Below are 21,331 nucleotides of genomic sequence, written 5' to 3'. Positions count from 1 at the left end.
CAGCAGGACACTAAGTGGCCATTTTCTTTCGGCAGACTATTGCACTTTCCAGATAATGCCACACTATACAAACAAACAGCATTGGTTGTCACAAACCATTACACAGTGCTGCAGAGCTTTTTCCATACCGTACGATATTAACTATCTATATGCCAACCAGAAGTGGAGGATATTGCAGACAGGAAAATATAGTGATATACTCATGTATACTGGATAAGCTTTTGCAGTGAAGGTATATGAAGCAAACATTTCTGACCACCTACACACCTTACCCTGGATATAAAGGGTCAAACTAGCATTAGTTAGGTGTCACATTTGGCATTTAATGGGTTAAACAAATGATTGCAAATACTCAAGAGAATTGTTACCTTGCTACCCAGCATTCAGAACTCACCTAACATCGACACACGCCTTTAGAGTAAACTATACTCTTTGTAGTTAAACAATTAAAGGAATATACAAAAAGAAAATCTATGGTGAAAATTCTTAGTAGTGTTCCCTATAACTTTGAAAAGTTAAAATATAAACTCTAAAACATTAATTAAAGCTGCACGGCAGACAGATATACATGTTTTATACATCTGAAGATACATGTATTAAATATTTGCCAAAATTTCCAGGTTATTTAGGGGTTAATGCTCCCCATCAACTCGTGTAAAGGTGTTACCTGGTCCCATTTAGTGTCCGCTATGTGTATGAAGTAGGACAGACAAAAGGTAGCCCACTAGCTATTGAAGAACTCCATCTGTGCTATAGCAGCCATCTTGTTTGCTACCCCTAATACAAAGTATCCCTCTGGAATGACGCAGTGTATTGATTTGAGACTAGCCCAGTGTGAGTTATCAGTGCAGTTCTTATACCCTATTGAAGTACCTTAGATGATGAAGACAAAAAGTGAAAAACAAAGTAGAATTTGATGGTGATATTAACCCCTTAAGGACCAAACTTCTGGAATAAAAGGGAATCTTGACATGTCACACACGTCATGTGTCCTTAAGGGGTTAAAGCCCACGTTACTGTTTTGGCAGTTTAAATATCTAGGACTTCCACTAGCTCATGTTGGGAGCTGGTCTACCCATGAACCCATTCACTACCAGAAAGTTCTAGAATGCATTTGTTTTAGGTCTTTCTGGCAGTCACAAATATCTGAAGAACAAAGATTGTCCCATGTTATAGCCTCAGGAGCAAATATTAAATTAAACCTAAAAAAAAAAAAAAATGTTTTTAGTGTTACCCAAAGTCAATGTATTAATAGCAAAACTTTACAAAAGCAGCAGTCTCAGGACATTTAAACTAAACCAAGAATGTGTGGGGTCTGAAGGGGAGTCCACATGTTCTGCAGTACAATGTGCTGGGTGTCTATTCACACATGAGACAGTGGCACTTGCTTGTGGTATAAAGCAGAGCTTGGCAATGGAGTCCTCCCAGTTAGTGCAGTGGTAGCTTGACGGTAATCGGAGGCATTCATTGGTTTGGTGGTTCTGCAACATCTACTTGTAAATCGTCTCCAGGATTCTAGAGTCTTTCCAGACCATATCCAGACACCTGAGGTTATTCCAACCACAAGGCACATAAAGTACTTCAGCATAAAAACTGCATATTCAGGCCTTGTTCTCTTTTTGTCCCCCGGGCAAGAGCAGTTGTGGGATTTCTCCCAGTGCTCTCTATAGTGCTGTTCATAGATATAGCATGCAACAACTATGGTTGCAGGCACAGTGTAAAGTACAGTAAAGATACCAATACGGATCATCAGTTTTTCCAGTTTGTCTGTTTTCGTGCCCCCTTTTTTGATAACACTTCTTATTCTAAAGAGGGACACATAACCTGCCAGGAGAAACATGGTCCCTGTGAAAAGATAGACCACCAGGGGAGCCAACACAAACCCACGTAGATTGTCCAGATTTTGGTTACCTACATAGCAGATACCAGCCACAGGGTCTCCATCCACAGAGCTTAAAGCTAGAACTGCTATGGATTTGACACTTGGTATTAGCCAGGCAGCCATGTGGAAATACTGAGAGTAACTGGCAATGGCCTCGTTGCCCCACTTCATGCCTGCAGCCAGGAACCATGTGAACGATAAGATTACCCACCAAATTGAGCTGGCCATTCCAAAGAAATAGATGAGAAGAAATACAACAGTACATAGTGCAGGCCCTGTGGTCTCGTAATATATGTGGTCCTTATTGCAGGCCACATTTTCATGCCCCACTATAAGTCGTATAATATAGCCTATGGATACAAAAAGATAGCAGGCAGATAGAAAGATTATAGGACGCTCTGGATATCTAAATCTTTCCATGTCAATCAGGAATGTAGCTACAGTAGTGAAGGTTGAGATGAAACACAGGATGGACCACAGCCCTATCCAAAAAGTGGAAAAGGTCTTCTCATCCGAAGTAAAGTAGGGTTGGAAACATGGCACGGCACAATTGGGAACCTGGCCTGTCTTGATTCGGTTGTAGAGCGGATGTGATTCTTTTGTTATAGAGATAAAAGGTTCCCTGCATTTGCATACACCATCACAATCCCTGCTTGGTTGTCTATGACTATGCAGAGGAGTCAAGTGTTTTGAACCCCTTGATGGGTAGGTGGGCTTTGGAAACACGGGTTGAAGTGTTGTTGTTTCTGTCCTGTTATAATCCATGCAGAGGTTGTCTGGGTCACCAAACACTGGCAACTTGTCACAGTTCATTCTCTCTGGCCAAGCAAAGCCATATTGTCTCATCAGAGGCGAGCAGCCTGCTTTAGCACCCTCACACACCGACCTGCAAGGTGGCAAAGGCTTTTCATAGTCTTTCATGCAAATAGGCGTATACATACTACAGAGAAAAAATTTCAAGTCGGGCGAGCATTGGATTTCTACAAGAGGCCAAAACTGGTGAACCTCCAAACCTGCTTCATCTTGAGTGTCATGGTTGAATTGGTTGGGCATGTAAGTTAAATTGTATTCAATGCCCTTGCACATGGGCACAGTTATTTCTTGGCAAACCATGGCTTTGGATGCTGCTAGAACACGTAGGGGATACTGTACAAGTAGAAACACGAAGGTCAAAAAGATGATCCAAAAGTTCAGTCTAGCCATGATTTCATCAGGAGTTTGATTTTCCCCTTATCATGGATGGAAACCTCCAAAGACAATCATACTCGCAGATAAATATCTTCCTAAACTCAGGACAACAAAATTATTTTGTTTAGTCACCGTTTATTGTGTTAAATCCTGAGCAATTCTGGGTGCCTGTAATAAATGAAAAAATAAATAAATAAATCAATGAGCACTTGCCATTTGCTCAACTTATAAACATGAACAGAAACGAATGTATTGGTTGAACGAACATTGCTATTGCACCAGCTGATAATATACTATTATAAAGTAATTATTAAAAGAAAGTTCAAATCAGGCATATCATGATGAGCGAACATTATCACGCTGCTTACACTATATTTTAAATTATAAAACTGTACATTCATATTTTTTGAATTTAGCAAGATGCTCGAGTGTTATACAAAACAATTACATTTAAAATATATGTATGATTTGAGGGGTATAGCCCTTTAGATCATTAACCCCTTAAGGACACATGACATGTGCGACATGTCATGATTCCCTTTTATTCCAGAAGTTTGGTCCTTAAGGGGTTAAAGGCGAGTACATATTTTTAAGGCTTGAGATTGAAGGATTTTACAATAGATTCAGTAATGCCAGGGATATTTTGGAGTAAGATATTATATTTATAATTAGAGGTTTATTCACCAACTGCAACTTGTAGCGAATTAACATCTGAATTGCAAATGTCAAACAAAAAGTACAAATTTGGAAATTACAGTCTCAACTCTTTTGCTAACATTTTGAATAAATCCACGAAAAACACAAAACGTACAGGGTTTTTCACTAAACTCCACATTTTAGGGAGTAAAAATACAAACTACATAATTTAAGTAAAATAGCCAAAATAATAACCATATAGTTACTGCTTGGCTATTTTAGACACAATTTTACTATTGAGTTTTCATATTTATTACAATTCAGAGTTTAGTGAATAAATCCTAGCAGGAGGAATTGGTTCATTCAATAATCACCAACATGGTTATTATCCAAACTCAGGATTATCACAAAATAATTCCAAATGGTAAAATTGAGGTTAAAAATAGAGGAGATCTGGAAAAAATTCTCCAATTCAGCTAAAGTCAGGAATGGACTATTTCTGCCTCAATTTTGCCATTCGGAATTAATTTGCAAAATGTAGGCAAAACTAGTTGATTTGGAAAAAATCTCCAACTCAATCTACAGCCACAGCCTGGCTAGCATCGCCTAAATTTTATAAATCACTTGTCAATTCACTAAAGTTTGGTATTTAGTGAATACATATGATTATTAGCATTACACAGGAACATTAAACTGCTAGTTTATATTTTAAACTGCTAGTTTATATATTAACTGTGTAATATAAGTTGATACACAGTTTGTTAAAGGGTATATATAATGCTTGGGTGGAGGCAATGAACTGACAAATAATAAGAAAAAAAAAGTGGGGAAAAAAAAAATCTTCCTTGATGTAAAACACAGATTTGCAAAAAGTTATAATTACTGAATCTTTTTTTTTTTTCTACACAAAATGAAATTTCAACAAAAAACAAACAAATATCTGGTTATTAATAAAATATGAATGCACAAACGTACCTTGTAGTCAGTGCAGGATTGGAAATTGCAAACCATGTGCTGATAATGAAAAAGGACAAAGCCATCTTTTTAAAAAAAAAAGTATTGAAAAAGGGTGAAGAAAAAAAAAACATTAAAAAAAACTACTTTAAACGTTTTGCAAAATAATAAAAAAAATTAGGGGGAAAGAGTATCTTCTTAATTTCTTTAGATCCAAGGAACTAAATGTAGCAAGAAGTGTCCATTACTTACTGATTAGAATCAAATCAACAACGTGTCGCCCCAAAGCAGAGCTTAGATTACAGGTTTTCAGGTAAAGTATCCAATAGTCACACCGTCCACGGTTTATGTGCAAAGGCTGAAATCACAAGAGCCTCCCTTACCAACATGCCCAGTTGGGTTTATAAACCAACTTCTGGTTCCCATCAAGTTCCCAGAAAAGCGAGTGTGACAGGTCTCCTGTTCCTTTAACAAGGTTCCGCAGAGTTTCATTTCCAGTTCTTAGAATAGAAGCTCATGTATTAATGTATCCTTATGTAAGATTAATGCATGTTAATCGCGGTCCTCAATTCAGTGCGAGCAGCAAGTTCTCCTCTCCAGATATCAGTCTCCTGTTCTCAGTCTCTGTGCAGTGTGATCGCCTGGGCTGAGAGCCTCACATCTCAGATAGTTGTTGTGACCCTGGAGAAGCCAGCACTAGACCCTTTCCCTCCTCCTGGAGTTTGCTTATCTGGCTACCTGTGCTCAAAAGGGTTTGCCAATGACCCCTCCTATTTGTCACTAATAGCCAGCCCCCCTCCATCTGGATGAGCCAATGTCTGCTGTCCTCCCTGCCCACTGACTGCTGTGCCTTCCCCTTGTCATTCTCCTATTCTGCTTTTGCACTGTGAGTGGTTGCCTCAGAGTTTAACACTGGGGATTAGTGTTAGATGCTGTAATCCAGTTAGTAATTCTGTTAATGGTTTAATATTAGGTAATTGAAAACATGCCCCCACAATAAAATGTATCAAAGAGGAATAGAAAGCATATTGTCAGCGGTTTATTCACTAAACTCTGAATTGTAGCAATTTGGAATCTGAAAGGCAACGTCTGAAAGGCAAGGAAAAAATACCTGATCTGGAAAAATCTCGACTAAGTCTAATATCATAGCGTTGCAATTTTAGCCTCAATTTTGCAATTCCTATTTCAATTCTGTACAAATGGAGTTTAGAAAAAAACCTGCATGAGAGTGTACTATATAAGCCAAAGGTGCCCAAAATGTAGATCCCCTTATCTTTTATAACTGCAGCTTCTGTGAAGCTTTGTCATTCTAAAATTATTCTATAGGCATGCAAAGCATCATAGGAGTTGTAGTTCTTCAACATCTGGGGATCGAACTCTTGGGCACCCCTGATATATAAGCAGGGGTACCCAAAAGGTAGATCCCTATATGTTTTAAATCTACAGCTTCCGTAATGCTTTGTAATTCTAAAGGTATTATTAAAGGCAAGCAAAGCATTATGGGAGTTGTAGTTCTAAAACATCTGGGGATCTACCTATTTGGCATTCCTGGTTTAAAGGGACATTGTAGACACTGTAAATGCTTTGTCTCATTGAAGTGGCTTTAGTATCTGGAGTTCCCTGGCACCATTAATCTGTTCATTGTTAAACCATTTTTAAAGTGACTTTGTCACCCCTGAGTGTTTCACAATGATAACATTTTTTATAAATACTTAACTGTGTTGGAATTTCACAGAAATCAAAACACATCATAAGACAATGTAGGGACTACTTTGCCAAAACTTGATACCTGTTAATGATGTGGGCTCCGGGTGGTTGAAGCAGCGCTCACGTGGGACAGCATCAGGTAAGTATATTTAGTATATTTCACCTGTATTGCTTTCCCAGACCAATACACACCTTCGGGGGTCTTTGAAAATTGTGGTTTAATTTAGCATTAAACATGGTTTAATTAATACTAAATGAGAATCCCTAAAAGCCTATCCCCTCAGTGCTGCTCATGCTAATAACGAATCATTACCCTGAGCAGCAATTGGTGGAGGTGATTGGCTGAGTCAAATGACAGCCTCCAGCCTATTACAGCATCCTGTTGCTGCTTAGAATTGGTATGACTAAAGAAGTGTGTAATCGCTGCTTCAGCCATACCTCCAGCAGGGGCAGTGGACGTCCAGGGACCCTTAATCAGTGTTAAAGGGTTAACTCAACTTTCATAATTTTTTTGTTTAAAAAATTAATAATGCTGTATTAGGCATTATTCTTTAGACTCCCCCTCCCTTTAATACAATTAAACAGATGGGGTTGGGAGGTGGGAGGGCTGCAGGGAGGAAAGGGAGACACAAGACAAGAAGCCCATTACGTCTGTCGTCAGCGTGATTTGCGCACTTAAGACAGATGTAAAATGTGCACAGCATTGACATTAGGCAGTATGGAACAGAGTTCCAGGCTGTCAAAGTCACATATGCCGAGATTGTAACTAGCCCCGGCACAAAAGTGCACATAATTTTAGTTGTGCAGTGTTTCAAGTAGAAACATTGCACAGCCAGATTCCATCATCCATGATTTCTTCAACAATCAGAAATGGTCATGGACCTTGGAGAAACCCTTTAAACTGCTTGAAAATGGTTCAACGTTAAATGCAGTGATCGTGGCGAGAGACTCTAACCAGTATAAATTATTCAATGAGGGGTGCGGGGCTTAACCGCGGAACGGAGCGGACGCCATTTTCGCGAGCTCCGACGGGGCTCTGCTCAATCCGACGGATATCCTCGGATAAACTGCCCATCCACCATATCACACACCAGCATCTACATCCCGGTGTCTCCCACTCCCAGTATCGGTACATGTCGTTCTTTGCTGGTTCCAGACAGAACCGGAGACGGAAGAAGCCTGCGGCCTACCATCACGCTGCACGCCTGGAGGATTTCCTGGGGCACATCTCCCTCCAGCACAACTGGAGCACAGACATCCACTTACCTGAAATTAGCCCTCAACCATGGGAAGACGCTCACAGAAACCTCTCTCAGGTACCTCAAGCGAATCCCAAGACCTATTACAGTGCCAAACCCTGCCCAAAATGGCGGCCCCAGCCAACCAGCAGGCCCTAGCAGACCCTCAGACCCAAAACCTGACTACCCTCAAGCACAAACCCTGCCACAAACAGCAGAACACACAGCTGCAGCCTTACCTGATATATCAGCTCTGGCCACCAAGCATGATATTAAAAATCTCTTCACCAAATTCCGCCAGAAGCTAGCAACTGACATAGCAGTCATCCAGGCTGACTTACAGGTGGTTACAGACAGGGTGAGAGCCACAGAAGAGGACATTATAGACATGAGGCGGGAAATGATAACTGTACAAGACTCCCTGCAAAACGTCCACAAAACCCAGCAAGCATTTTCCACGCAACTTGCTACGCTGGAGGACCGTTCCAGGCGTAATAACCTGAAGATAAGAGGGGTACCCGAGTCCGTCACCATGGACGAAATGCCCCACTACCTGCGACGACTAACAGCCTCCCTATTACCGCCAACACACGCCAAAAAGCTTGCTTTTGATGGCATGTTCCGCCTACCAAAATCACCTAGGGCCCCAGCAAGTGCCATGAGTGATATCATAGTTCGCTGTGCCCTGGCTCAAGACAAAAAAGCACTCCTCTCAGCTATACGAAACCAAACACCATACACATTTGAGGGTGCTGACCTGTCCTTCTACCAAGACCTGTCAAGGTCCACCCTGCAATGGCGCAAAACGCTCCACCCAACCACGAGCCAACTGAGAACCGCAGGAGTTACATACCACTGGACCACTCCACGAGACCTCACAGTGACCCACAACGGAATTAGCCACGTGATCACCGCAGCCGAAGATGCACCTACACTGCTGCGGGCACTGGGACTGTCTGCCCTTGGCGAATTGTCAAGAGATCGGAGAGGAACATCCACTTGGGACCCGACCACAGTAGTCCCCTTCATCCCACGAAACTGCCCGACCACGAGCACCGGGACATGACTAAGCTCGGACCCCAACGAGCAGCAGGCAACAAGGGACTGTACTCATAACACACAGTTTTACCTAAGTTTAAACAGTTTTCTTTGGTTTCTGTTCTCCAGCTGGCTGGATAAGGCTACTGCAACCTACATACCCCCCTATGTGCAGAGCTAGGGATATACTGACCCTCCCTACGAGGCTTTGAACGGAGGGGCAACGCTCCATGAGATAGGGATGCAGGGGTAGGGCTCTACACCCGCCGCAACTCCCCTGCCCCCCCCCCCCCCGCAGCCCCCTTGGGTAGGGGCACTAACAGCCGCAACCGGCCCAAGCTCCCCTCGAAGCAACAACACTATCATCTTTAGCCCAGGCCCAACAAGCGAGGCTGATTAAAAGACGGAGGCACACACTACCACACACACATATACTTAAACCCACATCGAGCTACATGACCACACTTAGCAGCCACCAAACTGCCTACACCCAATCGGATTCAGCTCAGACAACCTCAGCTACAGTTCACTTCCACCCGGCTATATTGCAGGCTCGGCATCAAGAGAAGCACAGATCGAAGGGTGCTGTCCCTAACATGCACAAGGGTACCCGAAGAGCACTCCCTAGACAGACACGTAACTCCGTCAATAATGATAATAATAATAACAACAATAGCCTCAGCAAAAACAGTATTTATGCCTGATTTTGTGCATGCTAGCACACTATATCATCACAACAAGCACCCCGCCAGACATGTAAACCAAACGTTTAATATTGTTGTTTTTATGCAAGGTCTGACTCAGGTCAGAACCTTTTACCTATTGCCTGTACCACACACAAAAAAAAATGGTGCATCTTTATCCACATACTTTGTATATGCAAACTGCTTTCTCGCATTGCCTATTAATGTTATGTTATATACTGCAAACGATACTTCACATGCACTGAAAAAATAAAGAATTAAAAAAAAAATATATTCAATGAGAAAAAAAATTGTTTATATAATCTATAGAGCCTGTTTAATTTAATTATCACAACTCACAAGTACGCATTTCCTAAATACAGGCACAAACACATATATTATTATAAGCCCTGGTAAATGACAGTTCCCCTTTAAGAAATGCAACACTTAACTAAATTAAGTTAGCTTTTAAATTGCAAACTTTTCAGGAGTGGCAAGTCCACCCTAAACAACAAAACAGGCATGTCAGTTGCATAGGTATTCAACCCCCAGAGCCAATAATTGGTAGAAACAACATTGACTGTTTCCAGCTCTACGTTTTTAGGGGTTAGTGTCCCATTACTTGTGGCCTTAATATCAAAATGGCATAATTTTTCGGCGAGGGTCTCGTCCATGGCACCTTCCGTTTCGATCTAGCATCAATTTGGACAGAGTGCAATGCTATCCCACATCTATGCGGCTGCAGACGCTTTCATCAAAAATGACATGAGGGGGGGCGGAACTTGCCAGCGAGCCTTATCGGACGCCATCTCTATCAGCTCCCGATAGCCCAAAGCTAATCTAATCAATCCTGACAGATACCGGCATCTTTTGAGAGCAACATACCCTGCAAGCAATAGAGCACGAGCAGTGGAGTGCATACATGCCTTTCTTTCACGCCCAGAAGCCGGCAAAACAGAAACGCAGGTCTGGGGCCTACAGAGTAACGGCCTTCTCCGGCTGGGACTCACTACTCGGCGGAACACAGCTGGATAGTGCGACAACTGCCACAACCCAGTACCTTTCTGAAACCACAAACGGTACACCCACTATGAGGCGCAGAAACCAAAAAGCCTCACCCGGTACGGGGCCCGACTCCAGAGACATCAGCACCATGCTACAAAAGCAGCCGCAGCCCAAGATGGCGGCCGAGGATGGTGTCGTCTTGTCGGCCCCTCCAGAGCCACCTGAATGCAGAGAATCCACCAACCCCAGGGCCCTACATCAACCACCAACCTTGACTCCTTGGTGGGAACACTTGCCACCAAGCAAGACCTCCAAACAATGCTCCTGGACATACGGAAACTGTGGGCTGTGGACATAGCAGTGATCAAGACGGTTGTACAACAGGTGAAAGTCCGCTTGAGGGCTGCGGAGGAGGAAGCGTCAGATATTAGAGCAGAGGTTACTAGCATGAAGGAAACACTCCTCAAGGTACAATCTACCCAGCTCATATTTACCTCACAGCTGTCTGCCCTTGAAGATCGTCAGAGACGCAACAATATAAAAATCCGCGGCATCCCAGCAGTGATCAAGGCGGACAAATTGCCCCACTTTCTATGGCGGCTGGTGGCAACAGTGCTACCCCCACAGGCAGCTAAAAGGTTCACTACAGATGGACTATACCGACTCCCTGAAACAACAGCGCCTGCCACGGCTACCCCACGGGACGTCATCATACGCTGCAAATCCTCCCAAGACAAGGGGCTCCTCATGGCCGCAATGCGGGGTAAGACGCCACTCACCTTTGAGGGCGCACAGCTATCAGTATTCCAAGACTTAACGAGAGCTTCTCTGCAATGGCGCAGATCCCTCCGGAACATCACATTTCAGCTGCGCACAGCAGGAGTGAAGTACAGGTGGGGAACACCTCGATCCCTTCTAGTGACCCATGATGGAACGGAGCACAAAATCAACTCTACATCGGAAGCATCAAGACTCCTCACCACATTGGGACTTTTGGCACTTCAACCCAGCGAAACTCCCCAGGGGCCACAACACATCTGGGACCCGGCAAACCTAGCGCCCTTTGTACCGGCAGCAGGAGGCACGGACTTCCTCAACACCTGACTAAGACTGCTGATATTAATATGTGTAGTTGTACATAGTTGCAGTTTGTGTTCGGCTCTAGCAGCCTTCTCCTATTACACACCTCCCACACACCGCTGGAAAATCGCCCTTTGCACCCCAACACATAAGGGCAGTGGAGCGGACGAGACCCCACTAACACACACAGGACCACAAGGGCCTAGAGACCACATCCTACTTTAACGCAGGCAAGCCACATTACTTATCTACCATCCCAGCCCCCCCCCCACCCCCGTGGCCCCCTCGGTTAGGGGCACATCTCGCCTCATTTTATTCAAAGAGGTAAAGCCAGGCACAAATGTCAGGAACAACACTCCCGAGCCACCTCACGGCACAAGCCTTGCTAAAACACCTGACACCACACGCCGCTAATCTACCACTCTCCCACCTGAATAACTAAAGCTTCTCATGGCACGATCACGCATACACCCTAAACATGCATAACATGCATAACATGATCTAGATAATCAGTAATACAAGTCTAATTTTAAGCCCCAGGTTTTTGTTACATGTAAGTTAACTTTTTCTAATATAAAAAAATACAGTGCTGTTAAAATGACATGTGGAACCGATCTATACTGAACAGACTTTTATCTTGTAAATTCTCCCGTCACTGTGAACTAATCGATCTTGTACCTACCTAGCACTACAAAAATAAAGAATAAAAACAATAAAAATAAATAAAAATGACATGAGAATGCCTGCATCATTTGCCTGACAATGATGTGGCAAGTTTTGGAATCACACAGACTGACATATAGGAGAGTTTCCGGACCTATATAAACCCCTCCTCCTGACCTTTGCCCTGTCATGGTTTACTTATGGTTTCCGAATGATTTGAAGATCCGGATTAGCACATTATTATATGCCTGTGTGATTCTCCGGCAATTTGACCTTGGGTTGTGTCTGACTCTGTATCTCTGTAACCTGACTTCAGCTAGTTTTCTTATACTTCTTTAACACTGCAATTCTGATCTTGGCTTATTTACAATTTTCTCTCTTTATTGTGTTAAAACCAGACACCTCTAAGGATCAATAATATATTCTATTGTACTTTCTAGTTTCTGAATGGTGTGGTATTCTAATCCTGACATTACGACAAGGCCAATTGACCCTGCAGGCTTAAGACAGCAGAGAGTCTCTTATGAGGCAAAGGTTTTTGATCATCGTATGCACCAATTTGCTCATGCTCTCCAGACCGTTTTGGCCCGTACAGCCCGCCTGTCACATGAAAGCCAGACCAGAACCTCCTCTTCTCATGTACCCACTGTGATTGGTGTTTCCACTGCCCAAGGTCCATTGGTAAATCAAATCCCTCCTAGATGAAGACAAAACCCCAAAACATGCATGTTTTTTAAATGGCCATCCATTTTGAGATGTCTCCAAGATGTTTTCCCTCTGACCGAACTAAAGTGGGATTTGGAAGGAGTTTACACACGGATAACCCTTAGCTTGGGCAAACTAGTTCTAGGAGAGCAACAGGGCTATTGTTTATAACAATTATGAATTATCTGAGGCTGAGAAGCCATTTAGGAGGAAAACAATACCAAGAATATGCCTATGCCTCTGTCTAGCGAAATTCCTCCCCAGTACCTTTCTCTCACGAAAGTGTTTGACAAGAAAAGGGCAGATTAATTGCTGTGCCATTGGCCAAATGAACGTACCATTAAACTAGTACCTGGTACTATGCCTCTAAAGGGGAAGGGTATATTCATTGTCACCCCAAGAGAATCTTATCAAGGAGGAATTAAATACACACAAGAGAAAGATTTTATTAGGACTTCCTCTCCTGCAGGGGGCAAATTTATTTTTCACATTCAAAAAATAATGTGATTTAAGATCATGTATAGAACACAGAGGCCTTAACAACATTACAATACGCTGTGCATAGCCTATATCTATAATTTACTGTATTTTGGCATTTGTAATGCTTAAGCTGTCTTCCAGGACTTCACTAATGAAGACTGTGTCTGCCCTTTCACACCTATGTTGGTGGCGTTCTTTGCAGAAGGACACTTGTAAATTTGTCCAGGCTGGTGAAGTGGGTGCCAGACTTTAAGGTGTGGCAGATTGCCATGTGGATTGCTTCAAACTTTACCATTTCCGAACAAATTTTCGCCACACCTAGCTATGAGTTTTATTGTGGACCTGCACCATTCTAACGGATGTGCAGTTATTATTGATAATTTTTATAAAATAGCCCATTTTGTTCTCCTCCAAAGGTTGCCCTCTTTATCTGAGTTAGCCAAGATCTTCTCCAGGAGGAGTTTAGGTTACACGGCATTCCCAAAGAAATTGTATCAGATAGAGGTAGCCAGTTCATTTCCCGTTTCTGCATAACATTTTGCCAGGAGATGGTAATTACTCTAACTTCTTCCTCAGTATACCAACTGTCCAATGGAACTACCGAAGATGCTCAGCAGTCCCTGTAGGCAGTACCTACGCTGTTTTATATCTCACCATCAAAATGACCTGCTTCTTTGGGAAAAGTTTGCCTGCAATAATGCCACCCACGAGTCTTCTGGACACAGTCCATTTTACATGGTCTGTGGCCTGCATCCTACAGTCCTTCCAGCTGCGTTTTCTAATTGGGGAATATAAGTTCTGGATGGTTATTTGGCTGATCTACATCGGAGCAGGTTCAGCATCTCTTGGTGAAAACTATGGTCCCCTAGCCTATTAATATTATAAGATCCCACACACCTGCCGCTCATGGGTAGTTGCATACTGGGTCGTGTGGGTTATTACAATTTGAGCACCCCTCCGTGGGCCAAGGTTGGAGACTAGGATTCCCACACCACTTTTTTACTGTTATAGCCCAGCCCCTAACCATGGATGATTTGTCCCTCCCCATTCTTTAATCTGAAGACCACCCTGATGCACAGGGGTTAGGATGAGGGTCCTATGTATGTTAATAGCAACTGGGCTGCAAGAATAGTTTATTATAACAGTGAGCATCCAATGACTGCTCTCAGTTTAGTGGACATGAACCCACTCATGGTATGGTGAGTAGAGGTACGGGGAGGTTTAACATCTCCCTTGTACTAATATTGACCCCAATAGGCTTTTATTTTACTTCTTTTTTTAATGACTAACAGGATAAGCCTTTATGAAAGGCTGTTCAATTTGCTTCCGAAGCACTTTTATTGGATGATTTTTCTCAAGCAGATGACTAGTTTATCAGGTTCAGCTGTTAGAATGTCGATAAAAACCAAACGATAATTATCAATTGAGTTTTGCCATTAGAATGTAAACAAGGCCCAAGTTTGAGGTTAAATGTTTGCAAACCCCCAGGCAGATCAACTATGAAGCAAAAATATTTTTTTTCTAAATGTATGAATTCCATTATCAATCCTCTACCTACCCCTGTTTTGTGAATAAAGCCTGTACTGTAAAGAGTACTGGACTGGTTAATATTTTGTTAAAGGACCAACTTTTTTTGCATTATTACAGTAAATAAAATATTACATTGAATATAATATCATTGTATATTACTTTGTAAAGAATACATATACTTTAATAGCTCTTTTTATTGCACCTCCAGGCTCCAGCCTCATTCTTGCTTTGGGAAGGCGGCCATCTTTAGCCTTCTTTGGTCAGAGGCAACACAATATCTGCTAAGACCGAGATCTGCACCTACCGCAGAGTGTATTTTAGAGATGACAATCTGTGCATGATGTCTGGTATGCCCACTAGCACTTTAATACCTGCATGAATTGCCCCAAATTGCCCCAAAGAGCAAAGTTAAAGGGACACTCCAGGTACCAATACAACTTTAATGCATTTGAAAGATTTTGGCCTAATAATATGCTGTATTTTTTGCATGCTCAAGTCTTTATAGTTTTTGCACAAAACAAAATAAAGGTTTTGCTGAATGCTGCGCCATAAGCTTGCGTCCTTAGTCACACCCCTCATCTTCAACCTATTGTTCCTGTAAGTTTATTTGTAATTGTCCTATTTATAGTTAAATCCCCTCATAATATTGTAAAGCGCTATGGAATCTGTTGGCGCTATATAAATTGCAATAATAATAATAATGCCAGAATACATCCTATGAAATATACACACATGGTCTCTAGTAGCACTGAGTAAGCTGCTTTTACTTCACAACTTGGCTGCAGACAGTCATAGAACCTAGAAACAGGTAGTGATATACTTACTATATGTCTCCCCGGGAGTCCTCTTGTTTAATGCAGGTATCTTCATAGTTCAGACCATTCAGTACTGTCAGTGGCTGAGCTGTGTGCATACGTTTCATAAGGAAGTATTTTTTCTGGAGTGAGGGGGAGTGGCCAAAGAGGTAGGCTTATGGTGCAGCATTCTGCAAAACATTTTTTTTAATGCAAAAACTATAAAGATTTGAGCATGCAAAAAATGCAGCATATTTATGAGGCCAATACTTATCAAATGCATTAACATTGTGTTGGTGCCAGGATTGGCCGTTGCACTGAAAATATTTATATGTATGCATTGCAACATGATGCTCATTGTAACGGATCCCCTATAGTCCAATTAAGTATAATAGCTGTAGTTCTCCCAAATCCCAAGTAAAGCAGTGATTAAAGCTCTGTGCTACCCAAACATCAGACTTTATGAAGGGTGCAACAGGAATCTCTTATTCTGGACAGTTGGCCTGCTCTTATACACATCAGGGATACAGTCAAACATGCCCATAACACTCCCACAACACGCCCATGAATTTCTTAGGATGACTATGCATAAAAACATATAATATAAAAAATACATAAAAACACATATAAGACATAGAGGAAACTCCACAAATATTATTTTCCCGGATAGCTTATATCTGAGCGCCCAAGTTGTCCAAATAGTGCTCAGATCCCACAAATACAGCCGAATCGCCACTAGGGTAAAGTTTTGACCGACTGCTCATGAGGCGCGTGCCCAAATCAGCTCCAGAGTTTCAGTGGTAGCGGTCGGTCAATTTTGGGAATTCCAAACCGAACAAAAAGACGAACGGTTCCCCTGGCTCATAGGTAGCGTTTGTTCTCCTTGTTCGTGCGAACAAACCTACCGAACGGTGCTCTCCTGGCTTGTCGCATAAAGAAGCAGGCATTCGTATAGTTTTACCGGTGTTCGCGAGGTCGAGTGTCCGACTTAGAGTTCCAGATCCTCGACAACCAAGTCCCACTGCCTGCGTTTGTGCGACATGATGGCCACCGTTTTCTCAAGCACGTGGCGTTCGGTTATACAAATGGTGGCCACACAGAGAGAGCACTTAAGTCTGTGGTTTCTTTGTAGTTAATGAGCCAGGGGGTGGTCGGTGTTCTGTAGATTTGTCTACCGAACGCAGGGAGAGTGTTTTTGTTCTGGAACTATATAAAACAAACCAGGGAAATGTCTTGTGAACGGAAGGGAAAAGTATTAAGTTTGGCACAAGGTATATGGCCCATAATCGGTGGGCAAGAGGCTAACTTCAACACTCCTCCAGGAATTTGTGGCAAACGTCCAGGGTAAGGAGCGTTTGTCACACTCATATAGGCTGTAATGGATATAATGTTTTGTTTTACATAAAAATTATGAATGTTTTCTTTAAATGCTTTTAGGGTAGTTTGGCTCTGTTGTTTTGGAGCCACAGTTAGACAGGAAATATGGATTCATATACTGGGACACAGGTAAGGCCTGTGTATACTGGAAGGCATTTAGCTGGCACAGAAACTGTCAATGTCATATATGGCATCTAATACAAATTTATAAGCATCAGTGATGGCATAAATCTGAAGAGACCATTGCTGGAGCCTTCACTCTGGGTTGACCACAATGCTCGGCACCTCCTAACACCTTTCCCTGGCCAGAGCCCAAGCCAGACATATTAAACATCTATTGGAGCCAAATACTGGTGCCAAAACTGACTTAATGAAAGCAGTAAGAGAGGGCAGCAATTTGCTTAGGGTACAGAGATCTGGGGCTGGTCCTTACTCCATCCCAATCCATGATAAAGCTATTAACTTCTGCTATAATTATTACCATGATAAATTTTGAAGTGCAGGAACGAATGTGTTAAACAAACAGTACTAAGAGAAGCAAAGTCAAAGTTGGTCTGTTAGTATAGAAGCCATTACCATTGTTCTGGTACCTTCTGGAGGAATTTCCTGACAAAGGCTGCTCGCCTGTAACAATATCACACTGAAAGCTTTGTCAGCTTACAGCCTTATTTAGATAGCCAGTTACTTGCTGTAACAGCTCAGTGTATGTTTAAGAGATTAACCAATCAATAAGAATGAGGCCAACAAAGGTTTGCTTTTACCTGTTTTAAGTGACGCAGAAAATTCCAGCTCAGTGTAACTTGTTATATAGTAGTGACACTGTTCTGAACTCAGTAGGTTCACACAGAATCTCTCCCTATATATGTACACTAGCCATAGATTGGTATTTTCAAACTTTTTGAATGTATGTTGATGTTTTAACCCTTTATGGATCTTTATATAGAATTATCAAGATATTATTATTATTACTAGTGTTTCTATAGGACAAACATATTTAATAGTGCTTTACCATTTTATCGTGGGGATATTTGACAAAAAGTAATTTATGTACAAAATGTAACAGAAACAACAGGTAAGGAAGGTCCTGCTTAAACAAGCTTACAGTCTATGATATCTATATAAAGTGGTATTTGAGAGAACGGTCAGAGTCAATAGACAATTGACATGTTTAGTATATGAGATGCCATTACTGTATTGACAGAGAGTAGGCAGTTGATCTGATCAGATTAATCTTCTGTGTGTGTGTAAATGTAAATGAGAATGTGTATGCGTTTATAAAGGGAATTAAAGATCTGAGTGTGAAAAGGGAATCGATCAGGTGTGTATATCTGCAGAGGGAAAGGGAATTGTTAACGTGTGTTGCTGGTAAAGGGAATTGTTGATGCGTGTTTGTGTATGTGAAAGGGAATTGATGCTATATTTTTATTTGAAAATGAAATTGGTATTGGAAAGGGAATAAGAATTGTGTGTGTAAATGGGAATTAGATGGAAAAGGAGTTGGCACTGTGTTTGTGTGTGGAAAAAGAATAGGCAATGTGCAAATGCAATTGTTTCTCTGTGTGGTATGTGCATAGGTGCTAGTTGTATGTGTGTGTTTCTGGGGGAAGAGAACTGGTTAAATGTGGTTTCGAATTGAATCACTGGTGTGCATACAATGATCAGCCAGAATTTTTACTTCCTCATTTGCTTTGAAGAGCCTCAAAATTATGTGTACAGCATGCATATGCTTGGACATTCCTCCCATATTTCCTCTCGTAGATTGCCAAAGTCCAGGCTCATTCTTTGGCAGTTGGCCCGCTCTGGCACAATTATCAATGAGGCTGGGAATAAACAGATTGCTGTCGTGGTATGGCGACTATCAAATTATCAAGCGGTTCCACTCATCTGATCTGATGAGTAGAACGGAGACTTGTGGCTGAACCTAGAAGTTTACGGTTTTAGAAAACCCCAAAAAACTAGTTTGAAAGGCTCCCGATTAGTATGATGTAAGAAGGTGATCTCAAATTCACCTATGAAATACATATATTATGTATATTTAAAAAAAAAAAAAAATACTAGAAAATGGAATATTGTGAATGAATAGATATAGGCACATACAATGTGGATATTGTGCTGTTTAGCTGCATATTATTTTGGTAATTGGAATTGCAGAAAACTGCAAAATTTGTATATTGATCTACACCAGGTGTGCCCAAAAAATAGATTCCGAAATGTTGTAGATACACAAGTCCCATGATGCTTCGAATGCCATTGCATTCCTTTAGAATGCCAAAACATGATTGAAGCTGTAGTTTTAAAACAACTGGGGATCTACCTTTTGGGCTCCCATGATCTACTCAAATTCACATAATAGAGCAGTTCATTAGAACAAGTCTTCAATTTGATCCTTAAGATGCTCTTTGTTTGTACATCCCTACCTACATTGCCTTAGACAATGTATTCATCACAATAGCATTATTTATTTATAACACTAAATAAAAATTACTTTATTCTCCCTGTATAACTTGTATTTTGGAAGATCAGAGAATATTGTATTGTATAAGTATATTGGTGTTTTAGTATAGTCAAGAAGTGATGAAATTAAAATTAAATGAGGCTAGTTTAATTCACAGATAGGTGACCAGTAAGTCAATTGTAAGCTCTCCAGGCTATTTACCTCCTGTTGCAGCAAACGGATTGTTGATCCCTGGGAAGAAACACATTATCTGTTACTTAGCATGCTTTGGAGAAATCTGAACCTCATTTGTGCTATTTTGGTTCCTTGCCCATTACCTGTCTCTCGCCTTAACTGAGTTTACAAAGTTTGACTATGACAATTTACTTAGCATTGCTAAGTGGGTTACCCCCCACTACCACATTTACATTAGTGCTTAACAGAGAGTGCACGTTTAATGGAGAGATGATTATATCACATATTTGAGGTGTAACTCATATGAATGGCCTTTGCTAACTAATCCCATTATGTGCTTTATGGCACACAACTTTATTGCTCAAGACAAATATCCTTACAGATATCGAGTGACAGCTCAAGTGTAAATGGCAAACCTCTGTTCATAAAATCTACAGTGATAATTACAACATAGCATCATACATTTAATCTATTAATCAAAAAAAAAGAAGCAAAGAATGGAATTACAAATTTATATAAAGTTATTAGGCCTGAAATATTCTTGAGCTTGAAGAGGAATGCAAAGCATTCTGGGTCAGAAACTGGCAAAAGCTAAACTTCCATGCAACCAGCGGCAGTAGAATTTGGAATAAAATAGTTTTTAAATATCTGCTAGTCTATACATTTGCTAGCTTTGTGGCTCACACATTATGTGGGTCTGATAATAAAATAATATAATAAAGCTTACAGAAAGCTACACAGACCAAACAAGCTAAAGGAAAATGATAGAAGACTATATAAAAATCATGGGTCACCAGTGAGCTGGGACAATGCTACGGGAGTGCTGACAGGCACTGGAGCCCTGAGTGGGGTCTTGAAAAGTCCTGGGTCTAATTTTGGCACCATTTAATTGTTAGCTCTCTGTAATACGGAGAAATAAATTGTACCTCTATTTATATAATTTGTGATAATGTCATTTTAATACACCATCGTTAGAGTTAATTATACAGCACAGTGTGGGTGTATTGCTGTAACTGTAGGATTTAATGAAGTGGGAAGAAGGGTTAATACAGCATAGCATGTGGCTAATAGAACAAGGTAGGGGTTTATACATATAACTTAAAGGACAAATGGCATTAAATAATCACTAAAAAAAACATTTATTACATTCAATGAAAATTTTACATGTTTAGAGTTTCACTTTTTTTATCTGGGTGAGAAGCCATTTGGGTCAGCTGCTACTATCTGACCAACTGCTGCTCAACTTAAAGGGACACAATAAGCACCACAAAAAATTTAGTTTAATGAAGTGTTTTTTTTTCTGTATTATGCCCCTGCAGATTCACTGCTCAATTATCTTACATTTCTGAGTTAAATCACTTTGCCTATTAAGCCCTAGCCTGCATGTCCACTTGCAACTGATCCACACAGTCTAGACCTTCTCCTGCTCTGTTAATACTGCTAGAACCTGGAGGGGCCTTCTGTGTGTGATTAAAGGAACAACTACAACTACAACTACAGCTTATTTAATTTGTTCTGGTGAGTAGAATCATTACCTTCAGGCTTTTTGCTGTAAACAGGGCCGGACTGGCCCACCGGGATACCGGGAAATTTCACGGTGGGCCGTCGGCACCTGGGGCCGGGCAGGCAGCTGGCTCACCTGCGGCTGCAGAGGGAGCTCTTTTGGCGGCCGCAGGGGGAGCTCTTTTGGCAGCCGCAGGGGGAGCTGGCGCTGGGGCGGGGGAGCAGAGACAAAACAGCCA

At 41.6% G+C, this 21,331-nt stretch overlaps 1 protein-coding gene across 1 annotated transcript; it reads right to left on the bottom strand.

Annotated features, from left to right (window-relative positions):
• Window positions 1-1,007: 1,007 nt before the first annotated feature.
• On the bottom strand, window positions 1,008-4,747 carry FZD5 (frizzled class receptor 5). Its single transcript, XM_063428794.1, has 2 exons — window positions 4,682-4,747; window positions 1,008-3,238 (listed from the first exon to the last, which is right to left on the bottom strand). Exon 2 carries the CDS (start codon window positions 3,083-3,085, stop codon window positions 1,364-1,366), a length of 1,722 nt encoding a protein of 573 aa, XP_063284864.1. The 5' UTR covers window positions 3,086-3,238; window positions 4,682-4,747; the 3' UTR covers window positions 1,008-1,363.
• Window positions 4,748-21,331: the final 16,584 nt, after the last annotated feature.

Source organism: Pelobates fuscus, chromosome 8 (assembly GCF_036172605.1).
Source record: "Pelobates fuscus isolate aPelFus1 chromosome 8, aPelFus1.pri, whole genome shotgun sequence".
NCBI classification, from domain to species: domain Eukaryota; kingdom Metazoa; phylum Chordata; class Amphibia; order Anura; family Pelobatidae; genus Pelobates; species Pelobates fuscus.
This window is presented reverse-complemented; position numbering and strand designations above follow the sequence as displayed.

What these genes read in the sequence shown, in the direction of transcription:
- FZD5 (XM_063428794.1), bottom strand. Translation starts at nt 3,085, where the DNA reads ATGGCTAGACTGAACTTTTGGATCATCTTTTTGACCTTCGTGTTTCTA.